We start from the raw sequence: 20917 nt of genomic DNA, 5'->3' as shown, positions 1-20917 counted from the left end.
TCAAGTGGTTCCAAGAGCTGTCCAATATCACGTAGCTAGTTAATGAATGTATGATCAAGGGACCAATTTCATATATCTTAATTCATCAAAATTGTCATACAGACAAAAGAATATACACTTTAACATACAAGAAAGAAGTATTATTTAAATCCTATTCAAGTAATCACAGATAAAATGATTCATTAGATGATTTCAATTTGATTTTATAAAAGACTTGCTTCCTGCCACTGTTGTTTGTTGCCTGCTTATCTCTCTCTGATCAGCTTTTCTTCATCCAGCCTTTCTTCTCAGGTTGTGTCAAATGCTTCTGTTTGTCTCCATGTGTTGAGAGCATCACTACTGTGGTGCTTTCTTTAATGATTTGAAATTAGTCTTTGCATGCTGGTCTGCCCCACTGGACTGCATGTTCCGTCAAGCCAGGATCCATTCATTATTGCATTGGCCGGTGCCTAGTACAGTGGCTTATCGTCAGTGATCTGTGAATATTTATTGAGCTTATTTGCATTTAAGGATCTATACTCTCAGATAATTATTGAGCACTCAATATGGATAGGACTTCCCTCACGGCTCAGATGGTAATGAATCTACCTGCAGTGCAGGAGACCTGTGTTTGATCCCTGGGTTGGAAAGATCCCCTGGAGAAGGGAGTGGCAACTCACTCCAGTATTCTTGCCTGGAGAATCCCATGGACAGAGGAACCTGGAGGGCTATAGTCCATGGTGTCTCAAAGAGTCAGACATGACTGAGCAGCTAACACTAGTAAGAATAAGATACACTGATAAAGAGTTGGATTATTCCTTTATGTCTTGTTGTTCAGTCACTAAGTCATGTCCAACTCTTCATGGCCCCATGAACTGCAGCTTGCCAGGCTTCCCTGACAGTGAAGGCTTCCTTGTACTAACTCCGGGAGTTTGCTCAAACTCATATCCACTGTGTGCTTTACGTCTAGAAGGCTGTTAATTTTATACAAACATGCAGGCTTCTATTCCTGTTCTGATTTTATGCTTTTGAATAATTTATGACTGCTATCTGGCAAATACATTTCAGAGACATCATCAGTGGTGGCCAGGCCAAGATGCCAATGAAATCTCTTTTGCAGAGGGAATTTTCTTTGCTTCTGTATGATTTTTTATAACAATACATCTTAAAATTGCTTTTATAGTATAGTCTACGGTGTCTAAGATGTATCAGAGATAGAGCTTCTAGTAAAAATAAGCTTCTTAGAAGCTTTTTGTGTTGTTATTCTTTATAAAGGAATGATTGAAGGATTTTTCATAAGGACTTGTATCGAAGCAGTGATGTTAAAATAAACCTGCTCTGTTCAATTTGGTTTTTACTGTTGTGACATATGACAGATACTCTGAGGTTACAGGACTGTCATTAGTTTTTTGAAAACTAGTTAAGTAAGCTCTTTCTCCAGGTATCTTGTTGGTTGGAAAAATACATTTTGACAGTAGAAATGTTATTTTGATGTATGAGAACCTACATAGAAGATAAATATGAAAAGAGTGAGGAGACAGATAAGCAAATCCTATAACATTTACATTACAGCAGAGACCACCATGGACCTGCTCTCTCATTGTTATTGTCATTTCTTTCATGCAGGCTACACATTGCCTTCTATTTTCCCCCAAAGGAATAGTTAAAATAGGCACCTTAGAAGGTTTCTCTTCTACTTCATCATCCCTTATACTCCTACTGTCTCAATTGCTGAATATTAGTTCTTCACTTACTCCTATTCCCTTTCTGATTGTCTTCCTGGGAATTCCTTTCTTCCATTCCCTCCTATTATTTTTTACATATTTGAATTTTTTATTTTGTATCAGAGTACAGTTGATTCACAATGTTTTATTAGTTTCAGATGTACAGAAAAGTGATTCAGTTAAACATGTACCTGCTCTATTCTTTTTCAAATTGTTTTCCCATTTAAGTTGTTATTTAATATTGATTAGAGGTCCCTGTGCTATATGGTAGGTAGTTGTTGGTTATCCACTGTAAATGTAGTAGTGTGTACTTATCCATCTTAAACTCCCAGTCTATCCCAGTTCCTGCTCTTCCCTTTTATCTCTATGTATAATTTTAATTGAGATATAGTTGACATAGGTGGGAGAAACATCAGCAGATATGCGGACGATACCACTCTAATGACAGGAAGCGAAGAGGAACTAAAGAGCCCTTTGATGAGGGTGAAGGAGGAGAGTGAAAGAGCTGGCTTGAAACTAATATCAAAAAAGCTAAGATCATGGCATCCGGCCCCATTACCTCGTGGCAAATAGGAGGGGAAAGGTGGAAGTAATGACAGATTTCCTCTTCTTGGGATCCAAATTCACTGCAGATAGTGACTTCAACCATGAGATCAGATGATTGCTTCTTGGCAGGAAAGCTATGACAAACCTAGACAGCGTGTTGAAAAGACAAGACATTATTCTGCCGACAGAGGTCCGCATAATCAAGACTCTGGTCTTCCCAGTGGTCGTGTATGGTTGTAAGAGCTGGACCGTAAAGAAGGCAGAGCACCAAGGAATCGGTGCCTTTGAACTGTGGTGCTGGAGAAGACTCCTGAAGGCCCCTTGGACAGCAAGGAGATCAAACCAGTCAATCATAAGGGAAATCAACCCTGAATACTTGTTGGAAGGACTGATGCTGAAGCTGAAGCTCCAGTATTTTGGTCATCTGATGCAAACAACCAACTCAAAGGAAAAGTCCATGATGCTGGGAAAGATGGAGGGCAGAAGGAGAAGAAGGTGTCAGAGGATGAGATGGCTGGATGGCATCACCGATGCAATGGACATAAACTTGGGCTAACCCTGGGAGATGGTGAGGGATAGGGAAACCTGGCATGCTGCAGGGCGACTGAACAACAACAATAGTCGATATATAACATTGTATTAGTTTAACAATGATCTTGATATATGTATATATTTTACAAAGAACTATCAAAACTAGTTTAGTTAGCATATACCACCGCATATAGTTACAAACAATTTTTTTCCTATGTTGAGAACTTTTAAGATCTACTCTCTTAGCAACTTTCAAATGTACAATACAGTGTTTCCATTTCCCTTTAAATGTCCAGCTTCCCCTTCTCCTTTTTCCTTCTCCCCTTTTTCTCCCCTCCCCCATGCAACATGTTGTCCTTGGTCCTCCAAGATTGGTAGACAAGTTTGTTTGAGCCTCAGTTGCTTCATCAGTAAAATGGAAATAATAGGGGTCATTATCACACAGTATGGGTGTGAGGGTTGAGTGAGAAAGCGCTTAACATAACAAATTTGGGTACTGTATGTCAACTATTGTTAGAAGTAAAGCCAACTAAGAGACCTCCATGCCTCAGGCATTTCCTCATCAACTACTCTGCACCCCACTGCCAGAGTCAACCATTGTAAAATGCAAATGTGACTGTGGAGCCTCCATTGGCTGCCCATATAAATTTTCTTTTAGCAGTCAAAATATGTCTGTGAAGCTTTAAACCCTTGTTGCTTATATTTTAATATTCCTTGCCTATTAGTGGCACATAATTCATGAATTGAAAAGTATCTCTCCCTCCCCTCATCTTAGTAGACCATACCCATCAATCCTGTGGTGGGACCAATTTTTAAAGTTCTTTTTGCAGTTCTAGTGTTTCTTTATGGAGATCCAAAAACATGTGGCAGAATATTTTTCAGTTTCTTTCTTTCTCATGCAAAAGACACATGTATATGAAAAAAGCAAGGTTTTTCTCCACGCATAAACATAACCTGGAGATATTTTCAATCAGAACATCGAACGCTGTCTTATCCCATTTTGTAAATGTACAGTAGTGGATTTGACGAGTTCTTATCAACAGGTATGGTGGTTACTTTGCTGTTACCAGCAACCCTGCAATTTATCATTTATCCATATAACATTGTTATGAATGCGAATGAATTGATGGTGTAAAATTTAGAATGAGAGAATGCTGGGTCAAAGTCATGGATGCAAATTTGATGCTTTTTTTTTTCAAATTTAAAATATTTGTTATCCTTTCTGCATTTATTTGAGGTACCACCTTTATTGTCACTATTACTCAAAGTCAAGATTGCTGCTGCTGCATGATTGAAGTGATGCCCAACATGTTGAATAAAGAGGAAAAGTCAGGTTAAACCACAAAATTCAAATAACACTAAACCAAGAAAAGAGCATCCAAATCTAATTATATAGCTCTAAACAGAAAGCCAGCACATTTTTCAAACAGCAGCTAAAATTAAATTAGGGCAAATGAGAGACATAAAAATGTAAAGTAGAAAAAAAAGTGTAAAGTAGATCAGAAACACTGTGTACATTTTGCAAAGAAATTAATTTTCTTTCCTGAGTAAAACCTCTCACTTAAGACATTTCATTTCAAAATGAGCTTTATACACTTGCAATCAGTCACCCTTTAAGCTGTTTCTTCCCTGGACTTTCATACTCCTGAAGCTTTCATGTCTTTTTCATGCTATGAGGAAATAAGCTTCTGTTCAGTTACTGAGTGTGGATTAATGCCTAAGGCTTCAAGGAACCCATACTTTCAAAACCATTTAGTTTAGATCTTGATACTTTCTTTATTCTTGATCTTTTAAAAAAATCACTTATTTCTGCACAAGATTTGTGTTATTAAAATGAAGGGATACAAAGGTTGTTCAAATGGCAATTTTCAAAACAGTCTGTTTGGGAGGCAAACATTTACTTATAACTAAGCACTTGGATTGAAGAGTTCTTCATGGGTATACTGACAAGCAAGCCCCATGTTGCCTGTAGGTTTCTTAGGCTTCAGAACGAAAGTCAATTTCAGATCCTTCTTCTTTTCACTCTTCTTTTATTAGCTTTCTTTTTTTTTTTTTTTGTCTCTCTCATCACTTGAGTTTTAGACATGAAATGTTGCAGCTGTGTTGAAGTTTTCAGTTGGTCAGAATAAATGGGTAATTCTTCCTCACTGGCTGGTTTCCAGCCCTTGAGAGCAAGGACTGTCAACAATAAAATAGTATATCAACAAGCTCTGTCATATAATTGGAAGTGTTAGGTTTTATAATGTTTCATACATGAAATTTTATACTATCTTGCAAAATGTGAAATATAAAAACAGTAATTAATGTTAATAAAGGTATACAGATATAGTCAATATATTAAAGTTTTTGATTGGAAGGATGTACATTAACTTTAAGATACCTCATGCGTGCATGTGAGTGAAGTTGCTTCAGTCAAGTCCGTCTCTTTACGACTATAGCCCACCAGGCTCCTCAGTCCATGGGATTCTCCAGGCAACAATACTGGAGTGGGTTGCCATTTCCTTCTCCAGGGAATCTTCCTGACCCAGGGATCAAACCCACATCTCTTACATCTTAACCTGAATTGGCAGGCGGATTCTTTACCACTAGCACCACCTTGGAAGCCCAAGATATGTCATATGCGGTACACATATGAAGAAGAACTTAATGATTGGTAACTACTGACCCTACAAGTTCTGGAATTTCTTAAAGATCATTACAGAACTTCTCTTACCACTGACATTTTCATCATTCTTTAAGTTCATTACTAAATCTGGCAGCTATTTATAACGGACTGAAATGAAAGTTAAGGGAAGCACGCTGACTGATACCTCCGACCCTGGCCAGTCACCATAGGAACCGTTCCTGTGAGTTATTTTACGACAGGAGGGCCTGGTAAGGAACACAGAACTCTCAAGCCGCCCCCGACTGGGAGAATTTGGGAAAGGTCAAAAGGTGACGCCACACATCCTGTCAGCTCCCAGAATCCTCCTCGCTGGGGTCCACCTTGGCTGAGAGATGCAGGCGCCGCCAGCAAGGCCCCTGAGTCAGAGTGACCGGCCAGAGACCACCCGGAAAGTGACCCCATCACCGTAAAACCCGAGAGCGTGAGCCCCCTGCGGAGCGGTCCCCCTGGGCCCCGTTACCCTCTGGCTCTCCGCTCCTCGGGCGCCCCTTCCCAGTGAGGGCTCTTGCTTTGGCGGCATGTGTGTCTCCTCGGAAAATTCATTCCCAAATGCTTGACAAGAGCCCCCTTTCCGGCCCTGAAAGGGGTCCCCTTTCTGCAGCGCAGCGAGTACCTTCAGGTATAATCAAATTTGTTACCAGAAAGCTCATGTCTGTTAGTTGAAACCTTCCTATACATTTCTCATTTGAAACCAACGTCTGAATAGCACCATTATGTTTAAAAAAACAGTGGATTACAAGAGGCATGGAATAATTTTTATCTGGGTTTAAACGTTTTATTCAAGACAGTTCCCCTGGTATGTAGACTTAAGTCAGGTTGATACACCAGTTTGAAACAAGTAATGGAAACATGTTTGCTGATTCAACATTTTAAGTATATTGCACTTTATAGTTTTAAAGAGGCAGTAAGTGTTCAAAAAAGCACTGGGTGTTGAATCAACATTGAATGAGTCTGCAAATTTATGTCCAGAAACTGAAGAGACTGTTTTCACAAGGAGGATATAGTTTAATGGTGAGAAGTTATTCTTAGGAAGTGTGGAAAGCATCCATTTTGCAGAAGACTGCAGTTTTTAACTTTGTTCAAAACAGTTTTGGTAGCACAGTTGTTAAATATTGTATTAAACGGCATATCTAAAACTAAACTCATTTCTTAGGTTTTGTTACAGTTGCATAAATGCCATCATTCACTTAGCTATCTAGGTATAAAAACTTAGATATATCTTTAATTCTTCACTTGTATTAAGTTTATTATGAAGTTCAAATTTTTCCTGTAATGTTTTTCATCTTGGATTTCATCTTCTCTCTCTCTGCTGCCCTCAGCAGTGGCTGAGTTCTCATCTCCTCTAGTGTGAATGTACTATTTATCTAAAGAAATTATTCTATTGTCATTTGATCCCTGGGTGGAAAAGATCCCCTGAAGTAGGAAATGGCATCCTGTGCTAGTTTTCTTGCCTGAAAATTCCATGAACAGAGGAGCCTGGTGGGCTACAGTCCCTGGGATCACAAAGACCAGGACACAGCTGACCTACGGAGGGCACCGTTATATGAATCCTGCTGCTGATCTAATATTTTTAAAATATTAGTCCCATAATATCAGTCCCTTAATAAAACTGTTGACTCGGCTTTCTGCTGCATGAAATGAAAACTCTTTGACTTTTGAGGTCTTCTGCCATTTGTATTTGTATTTATATCCTTTATTTCTTTCCTAAGGGAGTGTGTGTATGTGAAACTGTTGACTCCATTTTCTGCTGCATGAAATGAAAACTCTCTTTGGCTTTTAAGGTCTTCTACCATTGTATTTATATCCTGTCTTTCTTTCCTAAGGGTGGGTGGGTGGGGGTGTGTGTGTGTGTGTGTGTGTGTGTGTGTGTGTGTGTGTGTGTGTGTGTTTTCCTCAATTCAGCCCATTCTTACTACATCACAGGAGCCTCTCATTTTTGTGTTTTGCCCACAGACTTTGGGATGGTGCAGGTAAAGGGGGAAATTAATGATAGCACCAAGATCTGAAGCTTATGTGACTAAAAATATGGTTGACACATGGAGGAAATATAATAAAAATCCCGAAAGGAGAAGTAAACTGAAGAGGAAATCTTTTGAGCTGTGATTTGCATGTTTGACTTGTACCTTCTTAGCCCCATAGTAACGGGGTCCATAAAAGAGAAGCATACAGGTTGTACCTGGAAATAGAGTGTTTACTTACAGTAGCGTTACAGCTCTACAGCTGACTGATGAAAATAAAACACCGTCAATTTCCAAAAACTAAGTTGATGGAGCCAAAGAGTTACTCTGATTTTAGATAAACTGAAAGCCAAAAGACGTGGTTCTTTCCTGGAGATTTTGAGCAAAGAGCAAGGGTATTTTGTTCTGTATCATGTCTGAAAGTGGGGAGCAAGAAGAGAAGATTAATCATTGTAGATATCCTTCCAGTGCTGTAATGATTTCTAAAAATTGCCGACTGCTTGGGTTACTGCATCTCAGGTCTGCTCTACAACTGGTTTTCATTCTCCTGATAATGATGACAATTTCACACTCTCCACCCAAAACTTGGTGCTGCTGTGAAGCATTTCGTTTCTGGCTGTGACTCTAAACCATGTGTGTTTTCTCTCCCAGCATTTCATGGATGGCCTGGTAGACAAATGCAGTAGAGAGAACTATGTATATTCAGGCAGAAAACAAAAAACAGTTGGCCTCCACAAAAATTGGCAGTGGTGAGACTTGGGGGAATTATCGTTTGCCTTTTGTGAATGTCCGACTGTTCTTCTGGATTATTAAGATAAAGAGAAAGCAAGACAATAGAAACAGAAAAGATGAACACACTTACTTTGGACTTTCCAACCATGAAATGAGAAAAAATGAGATATACATATTTCACTGTTAATGGATAGTGATATTTATATTTTACATCTAACAGTGGTGAATGGTGCAAAGTTTTGAGTAAACAAAATTGGTAAGAACTTTTTTCTCCTTTAAAATTGAACTTAAATTATGCTCCAAGGAGAAAGGAAGGAAGTTTTTAATTTCTTTGTCCTGTGGTTTATATTTAAACCGGTGAGTGTTTACATAGAGATTGCTGCATATTTATATATATTATTTATATACATATGTAAACTGAGATTTTAAAAGGCAAATAGATGTAAGGGCAAATGCATTTATACATAAACATAAATGGATAGCCATAGACACTGCTTCTTCTCATCCTTAATGACCTCTGCTTTTTACAGTCAAATATTATATAATCTAAAACAGAAATGGCCAGTAAAAGTATTTTTAAAACACTAAAATATTAATGAAAGCAATCTTTGAATTAGTGATATGAATTCTTATATTTTATGAGATATTAGCTTTTTGCTAAATTAAGTTACAGATAAAAATAAATGTGTTTAGACTTACAGATATTTAAGAAAATGTATTTACATCTTCCCATTCCCCAGGAATATGCTCTGCTTTTTTACACTGTAGGCTGCTTGATAGTGTTAGTTGCCCAGTCTTGTCTGGCTATTTGGGACCCCACGAACTGCAGCCCACCAGGCTCCTCTGTCCATGGAGTTCTCCAGGCAAGAATACTGGAGTGGGTTGCTGTTCCCTTCTCCAGGGAATCTTCCCGACCAGGGATCAAACCTAGGTCTCCTGCATTGCAGGTGAATTCCTTACTGTCTAAGCCACCAGGGTGCCCCTTATAATTATACATCTTTAAAGCTCACCTTTTTTCATTGCTTTTGTATTCTTACGTATTTCTAATCAGTTCACAGGTGGAGAAAAACCCTTTGGGTTTACATTTATCAGAGAGCCACTGCATTTGTTTCAGGGAACTCAGTAGGCTGTGAACTATATCCAGAGTTGCAAGTGTATACAAAGGAGGACTCACAGTGGCTATACCTGATTCTAGTAGTCTATTCTCTGGACATCCAGAAACCATAGGACTGTAGGTACTGCAATTGTCAGCTGCAGGTCTTACAGTTTAGAGATGACATGTGCCTTGAAAAATCTAGGCATTTAAAAGAAAACCTGGAATGCCTAATATTTCTGACCGTGTACCTCTGTTTTTAAATTTCATTCTGTTTGTGACTTTTGTTTAATTTATAATCCTAAATTTGCTTAGAGTTCAGTTTAAGAACATCTGCTATAACTTAGAGAAAAAGTTGATGGATCTGATTGAATTCTTAAAGCCGAGATCCTTTCCTGACCTGGCTCTCCCAATATTTTTCTTATTTCCTACAATCCTTACTGTGGTTCATTGCCCTCCACACTGGCTCCTTGCAGTTCTTGGAATAATAGTTCAGGCAGACTCCCGCATTAGGGCGTTTTGCTCTTTGAGTTTTGTCTTACTGAAGCACTTTTCCCCCAAATGTCTGCATCACCCTTTCTCTCACTTACTCTACTGCTGAAACGTGGGCTCATGGGTGAGCCATCCCTCGCCACCCCTCCATAGCACTTAGCATGACTGAAAAATACTATTTACAACTGCACTTATTTATCTGCCATCAGCTGGCTGCCCAGGTGGATGGATGTTCCAAGAGGCAGAAACCCTGTTTCCTTAAGGGCAGAAAGTTGTGTGTTTTTGGTTGTTGTTACTGTTATAGTTTTAATTTTTTTTTTTTTTACTACTATACCCAGGGAACAAAGAGCTCTCAAGTATTTTTTTGAATGAATGAATGGTTGAGACTGATTCTAATATTGGCATATATTTGACAGCAGTTAAATATAAGTCAGTACTGAAAGTTCATATCCCTACTGAAAAGACAGCTGAAGATAAACTCATCTGTGCATTAAGCTTAATCCTGTGTATTAGCTGTTTTTGCAAAAACACAGTGTGTCTTTCATAGCACCATATATGTTTTATGAGAGAACAAAGACCCAGGACTAAGTAATTGAATTTACTCATAGCATGAGCCTGCAGTAACTATTCCTGAATGGGCTTTACTTATTTGGTTATTTGTTTTGATATATTCATCTTATATGCAGTTATAAGTAAACAGTTGAATCCTATAGCCCAAGTAATCATGTATATAGTATCTTGCTTTCAGAAGGGAAAACAAATATAAGATGCTCTGGATATGCCACTGTCTTCTGTATTCTCTGAAGTCCCCAGAAATGAAATTTCTATCACTCCATTTAGGGCAATGGACCCTGACATTTGACAATTTGTATAATGAAAAATTCTCCCAAGTTTTTTAACCAAAATCCTGCCTGAAGTGCAGAGTTCATTCGGTCACCATCTTGTGATGGAACAGGCACATTAAATCCAACTTTTAGTCAAGTTAAATCTTAGGAATGGATTCTGGGTAAATAACATCGTTATGGCTAGGAAGTCCAGCCAAGAAATCAAACTGTCTCCATCACAGTGAGTCTTAAATGGGAAAAGGATGCACTTTGTGTAAAATCACCTTGGAGAGGAGACAGCATGAAAGAGAGATTGCTATGAGGTAAGAGGGTTTTCATCAAGTGGCAGGGAATCCAGAGGGTCTTTGAGTATGGCAAGCTGACTGGCTGGCTAATATGGTAGAAAATGGAGGCATGGAGCAGTTTTGCATCCTGGGATGCACTCCTGGCAGCAGCATGGAATTTTCTAGAAGGAAGACCCAGGAGCCTGTTTGGTGAGACAACTGGCATGTTTAGGAGACAGCTCTGAATGAGAAGGTGAAATGGGTTAATTCCCCGGGAGAGAATGAAGGAGCATCTTGAACAGCAATGGCAGGCATGTCTTCCGAGAAGGGATAGGACTCGTGAGAAGGTGAATCTTCCTGCAGGCAATTAGTCCTGTCGCTAACTGGCCAAATGGTCCCTGCATGTTCGCATGCCCTTGAAAAACCAAGCAGTGTCTGTCTGCCCACATGCTGCTAATGAAGGGCACTGATGTATGTCCTGTCCCATGGAACAAAAATTACCTATTTGATTGGTGTGGATCTCTTTCATGCACTCGAAAAAAAAAAGCAAAATAAGACCTATTCCTTTATTTTTTCTTCTCAGAGGAGTGATTTCCTGGAGGTCTAAGTGTTAGTTGCTCAGTCATGTCTGACTCTTTGTGACCCCATGGACTGTAGGCTGCCAGGTTCCTCTGTCTATGGAATTCTCCAGGCAAGAATACTAGAGTGGGATGCTAATTCCTTCTTCAGGGGATCTTGTCCACCCAGGGATGGAACCCGGGTCTCCTGCATTGCAGACAGATTCTTTACCACTGTGCCACAAGAGCTTACAGCCCTCCTGGACTAAAGCAGTCATTTTTGCTGCTCATCTCCAGAATTTTGCCAACATAATCATATCAGGCATCAGCTGTAGGGCCTAAAGCAGAGCACAGCACACTTTTGAAATACTGCTTGGTAAAAAGGAACAGAGAGGTGATTTCCTCATGCTCCCACTAATTGCGTGTTTCTGGTCTGAAGGTGGCTTTCAGAGTGCTGACTCATGCTGAATTTGACTTCACATTGACACAGAATGGCATTTACAAATTCTCAGCACCAAGTCCCTTTGTATTATCTGACTCCCATCACAAAGCAAAATGTTTTTTTAAAAAGTAAGACAATAAAAGCCAAAAATGAAACCCTCTGCATTTATTAGCATTTATTAAATAATTTAAAAATCAAATAGACATCAAAATATAACCAGCCCACAGTCATGATAATTTGTACTATTTTTCCCAATAAATTATTTTACTTTAATCATTTTATTGTGAGATTCTCATTAGACTTTTGAAATATCAAAAATAATTTTATGGAGATAAACAGAAATTGAGAAACTTTGTGCGAAATGCCTGACTAGTAGTCTTCCACACTGTCAAGGTCATAAAAAAGTAAAAAAGCTGAGAAACTATCAAAGATCAGAAGAGACTAAGGAGGCAGGGGAGGAGATAGGAAGCCCAGGTGGCACCGTGGTAAAGATTCCGCCTGCCAGTGAAGGAGACATGAGAGACACAGGTTCGATCCCTGGCCGGGAAGGTCCCCTGGAGTAGGAAACGGCAACCCAGTCCAGCATTCTTGCCTGGAAAATCCCATGGACAGAGGAGCCTGGAGGGTCCGTGGGGTCCCAGCGCCAGACGCGGTTGAGCACTGTCCCCACACAAGGAGACGGGGACTGAGTGCGGCATGGCCAGCGGGTTGTGGCTTAGTCGCTGAGTCATGGCTGACTCACCGACAGGCTCCACGTCCGTGGGGTTTCCCAGGCAAGAATACTGGAGTGGTTTCCTTCCTCCTCCAGAGATCTTCCAGACCCCAGGGATCAAGCCTGTGTCTCCTGCATTGGCAGGCCGATTGTTCATCTCTGAGCCACCAGGGAAATCCTGGACTGGACCCAAAGCAGAATAGGACATTGGTGGAAAAAAAGGTGATTTCTGAAAAGAATCTGTCTTTTTGATAATAGCATTTTACCAATGTTTATTTCTCAGTTTTAGTAAAATGTATCATGTGTATTGAGGATGTTAATATTAAGAGAAGTTTGGTAAAATCTTTTACATTTTTGCTACTGTTTTATCAATCTAGAATTATCCCAAAGCAAGAAAATAATAACTTGAGGGCCTTTGCTTGGTAAACAGTCTATTACATCAGTTATTTAGCAATCATATGTGGTTGCCTGTTAATGTAATAGCAAAGAGGTAAGATACTATCAAAAATACCAGATCTATTTTTCCTTATTATCCATTATCAGATTTGTTCTATAGCAATATCAAGTGCCTAAATGGAAATACTTATGCTTTCTGACAATGTTTATCTCTTTCTTTAGCAGAAAATAGTGTTGTCCCATAAGTTGGGACACTGCAGTCAGGGAGTATATTTGTGTATTTCCATGAACATCACAAGACTTCATTTGAACATCACCATGGTTCCTGAGCAAAAAAGTGTACAGGGTACACAGAAAATAATTCTTCTGTAGGAAAGAACAGAAACTGTATTACCAGAGTTTCAGGTCTCAATTCCATTCAAACAGGATCTTTCTACCTCAATTAGAATTCCCAATCCACTAAAAATAATCAAGAGATAAATACTAATAATCTATCTATGCCCCACTCAGTTCAGTTCAGTTCAGCTGCTCAGTTGTGTCCGACTCTTTGCCACCCCATGAACCGCAGCACGCCAGGCCTCCCAGTCCATCACCAACTCCCAGAGTTTACCGAAACTCATGTCCATTGAGTCGGTGATGCCATCCAACCATCTCATCCTCTGTCGTCCTCTTCTTCTCCTGCCTTCAATCTTTCCCAGCATCAGGGTCTTTTCCAATGAATTAGCTCTTCACATCAGGTGGCCAAACTACTGGAGTTTCAGCTTCAACATCAGTCTTTTCAATGAACACCCAGGACTGATCTCCTTTAGGATGGACTGGTTGGATTTCCTTAAAGTATAGAGGGACTCCCAAAAATCTTCTCCAACACTACAGTTCAAAAGCATCAATTTTTTGGTGCTCAGCTTTCTTCACTGTCCAACTCTTACATCCATACATGACCACTGGGAAAACCATAGCCTTGACTAGATGGACCTTTGTTGACAGGTAATGTCAACAGTAATGTCTCTGCTTTTTAATATGCTATCTAGGTTGGTTATAACTTTCCTTCCAAAGAGTAAGCATCTTTTAATTTCATGGCTGCAGTGATTTTGGAGCCCCCCAAAATAAAGTCTTACACTGTTTCCACTGTTTCCCCATCATGATCTTAGTTTTCTGAATCCTAAGCTTTAAGCCAACTTTTTCACTCTCCTTTTTCACTTTCATCAAGAGGCTTTTTAGTTTCCTCTTCACTTTCTGCCATAAGGGTGGTGTCATCTGCATATCTGAGATTATTGATATTTCTCCCAGCAATCTTGATTCCCTTGTGCTTCTTACAGCCCAGCATTTCTCATGATGTACTCTGCATATAAGTTAAATAAGCAGAGTGACAATATACAGCCTTGATGTACTCCTTTTCCTATTTGGCACCAGTCTGTTGTTCCATGTCCAGTTCTAACTGGTGCTTCCTGACCTGCACACAGGTTTCTCAAGAGGCAGGTCAGGTGGTCTAGTATGCCCATCTCTTTCAGAATTTTCCACAGTTTATTGTGATCCACACAGTCAAAGGCTTTGGCATAGTCAATAAAGCAGAAACAGATGTTCTTCTGGAACTCTCTTGCTTTTTCGATGATCCAGTGGATGTTGGCAATTTGATCTCTGATTCCTCCACCTTTTCTAAAACCAGCTTGAACATCTGGAAGTTCACAGTTCATGTATTGCTGAAGCCTGGCTTGGAGAATTTTGACCATTACTTTACTAGCGTTTGAGATGAGTGCAATTGTTGCAGATTCTTTACATAAGGACATAAACCATAAGGACACTAATCCCAGTCTGAGGGCCCTATCCTCAAGATCTCATCAATCCTAATTACCTCCGTAGGGGCCCCACCTCCAAACCATCACATTGGGGCTGAGGAATCCAGCAAACCATATGCTGATGTCATATTATCAATATTTATATTATATCTTTAATGTTTTACTTTGGGATGGACATTAGTAGTAAAGTGAAGTTGCTCAGTCGTGTCCGACTCTTTGCGACCCCATGACTGTAGCCCACCAGGCTCCTCCATCCATGGGATTCTCCATGCAAGAGTACTGGAGTGGTTTGCCATTTCCTTCTCCAGGAGATCTTCCTGACCCAAGGGATCGAATCCGGGTTTCCCGCATTGTAGACAGACGCTTTACTGTCTGAGCCACCAGGGAAGATAGAGGACGTATCAGATATTAAACTGATAAGAACAGATATTACACTTGATCTTAGCCAAAAGATGTAAGGAGATTAGTAAGGAGTCAGCAAATAAATAACTAGAACTTAGCAAGCATGTGTGAAGGCAAGCATATAGAAAGAACAGCTGGAGCTCTGAAAGCCTAACTCCTTGTTTCCAGGGAGGGGGGTGTTGGGAGACTTGTGATGGGAGGAGACACATCTCCACCTGGTGGAGAAGAGATGCGGTCATGTGTGCTGGAAGCCCAGGGCTTCCCTTCACTCACTTTTGTGAAGCCACCAGGAAGGAGCTGGCAAAGCTGGCAAGAATAAAGTAAAATTGTGTATTTGCATCATTATTCTATTTATTCTGCTTTTATGATGAACGGTCTTCATGTGACTGTTCTGAAAAACAAACAATCGCACACTCCAGAGGAATTTCAGTATCTGGCCTGCATTAGTTCCCAGGTGGCAGTAGTGGTGAAGAACCTGCTTACCAATACAGGAGACATAAGGGAAGCCAGTTCAGTCCCTGGGTTGGGAAGAGCCCCTGGAGGAGGGCATGGCAACCCACTCCAATATTCTTGCCTGGAGAATCCCATGGACAGAGGCGCCTGGAGGGCTACAGTCCGTAGGGTTGCCAAGAGTTGAATGCGACTGAAGTTACTTAACCTGCACATGCATAGCCACTTTGCAGTTTAAGTAAAGAAATAGAAGAACAATAGGCTGATCTGATTTTTTGGCTAGAGAATGTTAACGCCCGCAAAAATATTCATTTCTATAAAACTTTCAAATAGGAAATTTGTATTTCTGGACCTCTTCAGTGCTTGAAAAGGTGACTCCTTCAATTACTTTGCCTTAAACATGCCTGTGGAGGGAGGGTGACAAGGTGGGCATGAGTTGACAGTGTAAGAATCAGTCCTGTAAGTCAGGATCAAGCCCAGAGAGAAGGGCCTGTGTTTGTGTAATACACAGCCCTATATTTTTTTTTTAACTAAAGTGGAAGAGATATCTGTTCAGACAGATGTATATTCAAATCCTGATACTTTTAACTATCTTTATCCTAAAGTGCCGGCAACCTAATATAGTGAATATGAGGATTAAATGTGTCTAAATTTTTTAATTTATTTAGAATTTATTTTTAAATGCCTATTGCGCCAATAAATACTAGTTTCTATGAAAGTATAAAAGGGTGAAACAGATGTGTCCACTATAAAAAACATCTCTCTTTCATTTTCTAAAGTAATATATGAGCATTTGGGGTTTTAAAAATTAATAGTAGAAGATAAGTTAATTTTTAAATGTGATGTCTCTCCAAAGATAGGAAATTGAGCATTATGAAAGTGCTTAAGTTAGTAAATTGTTACTTCATTATCATGGAAAACAGAATTGTATGTCACTAGAATGGTAAGAATGTTATATGGTGTTGATACCCAGATGATTTAATTAGACTGAAGAAGATTGGAACCAGTGCACTGACAATCTCACAACACAAAATTTTTTCACATAAAATTTTATATTTAATATTGTTTTAAAGTTTTGCTGATATTTGAAAGAATAACATGCCTATGATCCTGATTTTTTCTCTCTGTAAAATAAGTGCATTTAAAATAGTTTATTCCCACTGGCTTAGTTGAATAGATAAACCTTTGATGCTACTAAATGCATGTAAAAAGAGAAATAGTAAGATTCCTTTATTTCCTTTCAGATTTTCAGACGATGCTGGTTGGTTTTCAAGAAGGCATCTAGTAAAGGACCCAGAAGGCTAGAAAAATTTCCCGATGAGAAGGCAGCATATTTCAGGAACTTTCATAAGGTAAGTCACGGTGTCTGGAATCTCTGGGGAATAACTGGACCCCTGGCAACAACTGTGGAAACATTTCTTTTGATAGATGAAATCTGCAGAGGCCAGAATGCACGGCCAGGATAAAACATCCCTGTGCTGATAAAATGCAAAAGTTATTTTTCTCCTTTATTTTAATCATCTGCTGTAAATGCCAGTGGTACCTCTGCAAAATGAAAGGCTCATTTTTATTGCTACTTTGCAAAATGAGATGCCTCATAACTCAACCAGATCATTTCCCAAGGTGCTGAGTAGGCAGTTTCCCTCTGTTCAGGTTAATTGTGCATTTGTTACTTTGATTTTAACTGTGGGCAATGTTTAGGAGATAAAACTTTTGAGGCTGATGTGAGCAGTGTTAATGCCACTGTTAATGTACAAAGCACTTGCTGTTTACAACTCAACAAGAAAGCGATCATTGTCTATGCTGATATGTAGAGATGTGGCATAAATCCTATGAGTCAAACATCAATTTCCTAAAAATATGTGTGTATGAGTTGAAAGTTAAAAGTATGTGAGAAATCACCGTAGAATGATGCTGAATGTGCTGCTGAAAGTTATCTCTGGTGATAATGTCGAAACGAGTTAGGTATTTGATAGTAACGTGGAGGATTCATGACCAGAATGCAGAGCTGTGGAACAGAGTTGCTTTTTGACAGAATGCCCACATAAGCTCAGGAAAGACTTTAATTCCTTCACAGCGGTATCATAGAATAAGTTACTCTGAATAATGTAATGAGTCTGTGGAATTTATTTCATGTGATACATAGTTCTAATTTCTTCTTTTATTAAAAAATAGAGTGTGTTCCAGGGATGAGGAAGGTGGCAGGGATACATAAGCATAGCACCAAGGATTTTTTGTGAAGGACAGGGAAGCCCTGGCTTGCTGCAATCCTTGGGGCTGCAAAAGTTGGACTCAACAACAGAACAACAACAAAGGTTTTTAGCAGAGTGAAACTACCCTTTATGATACTCTAATGGTGAACGTATGTCATACATTTGTCCAAAGCCATAAAATATACAACACCAAGAGTGAACCTTGCTCTACAATATGAACTTTGGGTGATTACGTTGTATTAAAGCAGATTCATTTGTGAGTTATAACAAATGTGCCATCTGTTGAGAGTGTTGCTAATGGGAGAGGCCATCCGTGTGTGTGTGCTCAGTCATATCCGACTCTTGCAACCTCATGGACTGTAGCCCTCCAGCCTCCTTTGTCCATGGTCCTCTCCAGACAAGAACCCTGGAGTGGGTTGCCGTGCCCTCCTCCAGGGGATCTTCCTGACCCAGGGATTGAACCCACCTCTCTTGTGTCTCCTGCGTTGGCAGGTGGATTCTTTACCACTGCACCACCTGGGGAGCCTACGTGCATGTGGGGGCAGGCAATAAAAGAGAAATATCTGTAATTTCCACTCAGTATTGCAGTGAACATAAAACTGCTCTAAAAAAGTAAAATCTATTAAAAAGAGATTATTCAGCAATAATGTGCTAACCAATTGTATTATACAAAAAGCTAGCAGTCATTTGTATTAGACTTGAACCTATATCATAAGGCTTAAAATGCGAACTTCTTTAACTCCCTGTGAGGTATTCTATATATTAATACACATTTCCGACTGGAGAATCCAAGTTTAAGTTCCTGCCAAAACACTTACAAGCTCAGGGGAGTTTGGTTTTCTCTTGAGTGCATGGATTTTAAAATCGTTATATTACATGTCTATTTTTAGAGGAAAAGATATTTGTAGCCTGAGTCATGTTGATATTTTGTATGATGATAAAGACCGTGGCAATAGATTTAAACCTGACTTAGTGAGAAACTGCCAGGTAAGTCTGTGACATTTAGTTATTGAGTAAAATTTGGAAAGACTGAGCATAGTATATGTTCTGTGGATTCCTGGTCAGAACGCTTGCCTGCTGGTCATTGATGTATCCTGGCTGCCCGCTCTCTAGCCAGTGCATCTAGAGTCCATGTACTCATACTCAGCCATCTTTTACTTGACAAATGGCAACATTCCAGTATTCAGTTCAGTCGCTCAGTTGTGTCCGACTCTGTGACCCCACGAACTGCAGCGCACCAGGCCTCCCTGTCCATCATCAACTGCCAGAGTCCACCCAAACCCATGTCATCGAATTGGCGATGCCATCCAACCATCTCATCCTCTGTCATCCCCTTCTCCTCTTGCCCTCAATCTTTCCCAGCATCAGGGTCTTTTCCAATGAGTCAGTTCTTCACATCAGGTGGCCAAAGTGTTGGAGTTTCAGCTTCAACATCAGTCCTTCCAATGAACACCCAGGACTGATCTCCTCTAGGTTGGACTGGCTGGATCTCCTTGCAGTGCAAGGGACTGCAGCACCACAGTTCAAAAGCATCAATTCTTCTACACTCAGCTTTCTTTACAGTTCAGCTCTCATATCCATACATGACCACTGGAAAAACCATAGCCTTGACTAGACGGACCTTTGTTGGCACACTAATGTCTCTGCTTTTTAATATGCTATCTAGGTTGGTCATAATTTTTCTTCCAAGGAGTAAGCGTCTTTTAATTTCACAGCTGCAATCACCATCAACAGTGATTCCAGTATTATAACCACTTATTAGGGTTAATAGTTTAGACAGAGATAAGGTATCTGATTTATGCCTTGCACTGGGGATATGGCTCTTCACTGGGGATACAGAGAAACAAGTACCCTGAAAGAGTTTGTATTCCCATGAAAACACACATACACAGATAACTTCAATTCAATATGAACAAGTCTTAATCAATTGAAAAGGGTTGAAGTCATAAAGAGTGTGTTCTCTGACCATAAATAATTTAAATTAGAAGTTAGTGTTATCAAGTAAACTCTAATTATTTGGGAATTAGCATATTCCGAGGGGTAATAAAAAGGAAATGCAGTAGTCACAGAGGCTATTAGAAAATATTCTAAACTCAAAAATCATAAAAACACAAATATCAGCACACGTGAAATATAGAACTGCATGAGTACTTACAGTGAAATGTATATCTGTAAGTTCTTACATTAGAAAGAAACAATAAATGGAGGAGAAAATATCAATGAAATAGAAACCAAAATAACAATAAGGAAATTTTATAAAGTCCATAGCCGCTTCTTTTACCAAAAAAAAAAAAAATTTACTTGATAAACTGTTAACCAAATTTATCAAGAAAAAATATTTAAAAAAATCAAAGACTGGGACGAGTAGAGGGGTTATTCACTACAAATTCTACAAATATTAAAAGGATAATAAGAGTATATTGTGAGCAAATGTGATTTAAAATTTTTGACAAATTAAATGAAATAGATAAACTCCTGGAAAAACACAAACTACCCAGGCTTATTCAGTAGCTCAAGATCTAATAAAAGCTGTGAGCTTACAGTTCAATAATTTTCTCACCAAGAAAACTTGATCACCATATCATATCACTTGTTAATACTATAACATATTTAAAGTGAAAAAAGAATCCCACATAAATTCTTAATGAAAATATAAAGAGGAAACCCTTTCCAACTCACTTTATCACACTGATAAAGCCAAAACTAGACAAAAATGTCGTATGGTTAATTTAGCAAATATTGGCCATTATTCATCTAGACTAGATATGATGGTAACGTCAATAAATGTGATAGTATTGAAGTTGGAAGTTAAAGGACAAATTTTGGATATAGTTTATGAAAGCAGACTGGAAATACTTATGGATTAAATGTAGTGTGTTAATGAAGGGTTGGACTCAGGTACTTGAGCAACAAAGATAAGGATGGTGCATTTTATGAAGATGAGGAAGATAGAAAAGCAGCCTTTGACTACAAATCAGAAGATTTCACTTAGCATATGTTAAATTTGAAATGTTTATTAGGCATTCAAACTAAAATGTCAAGTAGTCAATTAGATAAACAGATGTGGCCTTGAGTGGGAGAAATGTCACTGATAAAGTTATTCATTTGACTGTCATTGGCATGT

The 20917-nt window shown here is 39.2% G+C and overlaps 1 protein-coding gene and 1 pseudogene across 1 annotated transcript in view; one reads left to right on the top strand and one right to left on the bottom strand.

The window, feature by feature from the left end:
- Positions 1-20917, top strand: part of DOK6 (docking protein 6) — a 394048-nt gene that overhangs the window by 100678 nt on the left and 272453 nt on the right. The window contains exon 2 of the mRNA XM_065935112.1: positions 16825-16932. Within this exon, the coding sequence (XP_065791184.1) occupies positions 16825-16932 (108 nt within the window). The remainder of the gene's footprint in view (positions 1-16824; positions 16933-20917) is intronic.
- LOC136168148 (U2 spliceosomal RNA) lies at positions 15053-15192 on the bottom strand (annotated as a pseudogene).

This window comes from Muntiacus reevesi, chromosome 4, assembly GCF_963930625.1.
Source record: "Muntiacus reevesi chromosome 4, mMunRee1.1, whole genome shotgun sequence".
In the NCBI taxonomy this organism is placed as follows: domain Eukaryota; kingdom Metazoa; phylum Chordata; class Mammalia; order Artiodactyla; family Cervidae; genus Muntiacus; species Muntiacus reevesi.
The sequence above is the reverse complement of the archived record's forward strand: the minus strand, read 5'-3'. Positions and strand labels throughout refer to the sequence as shown.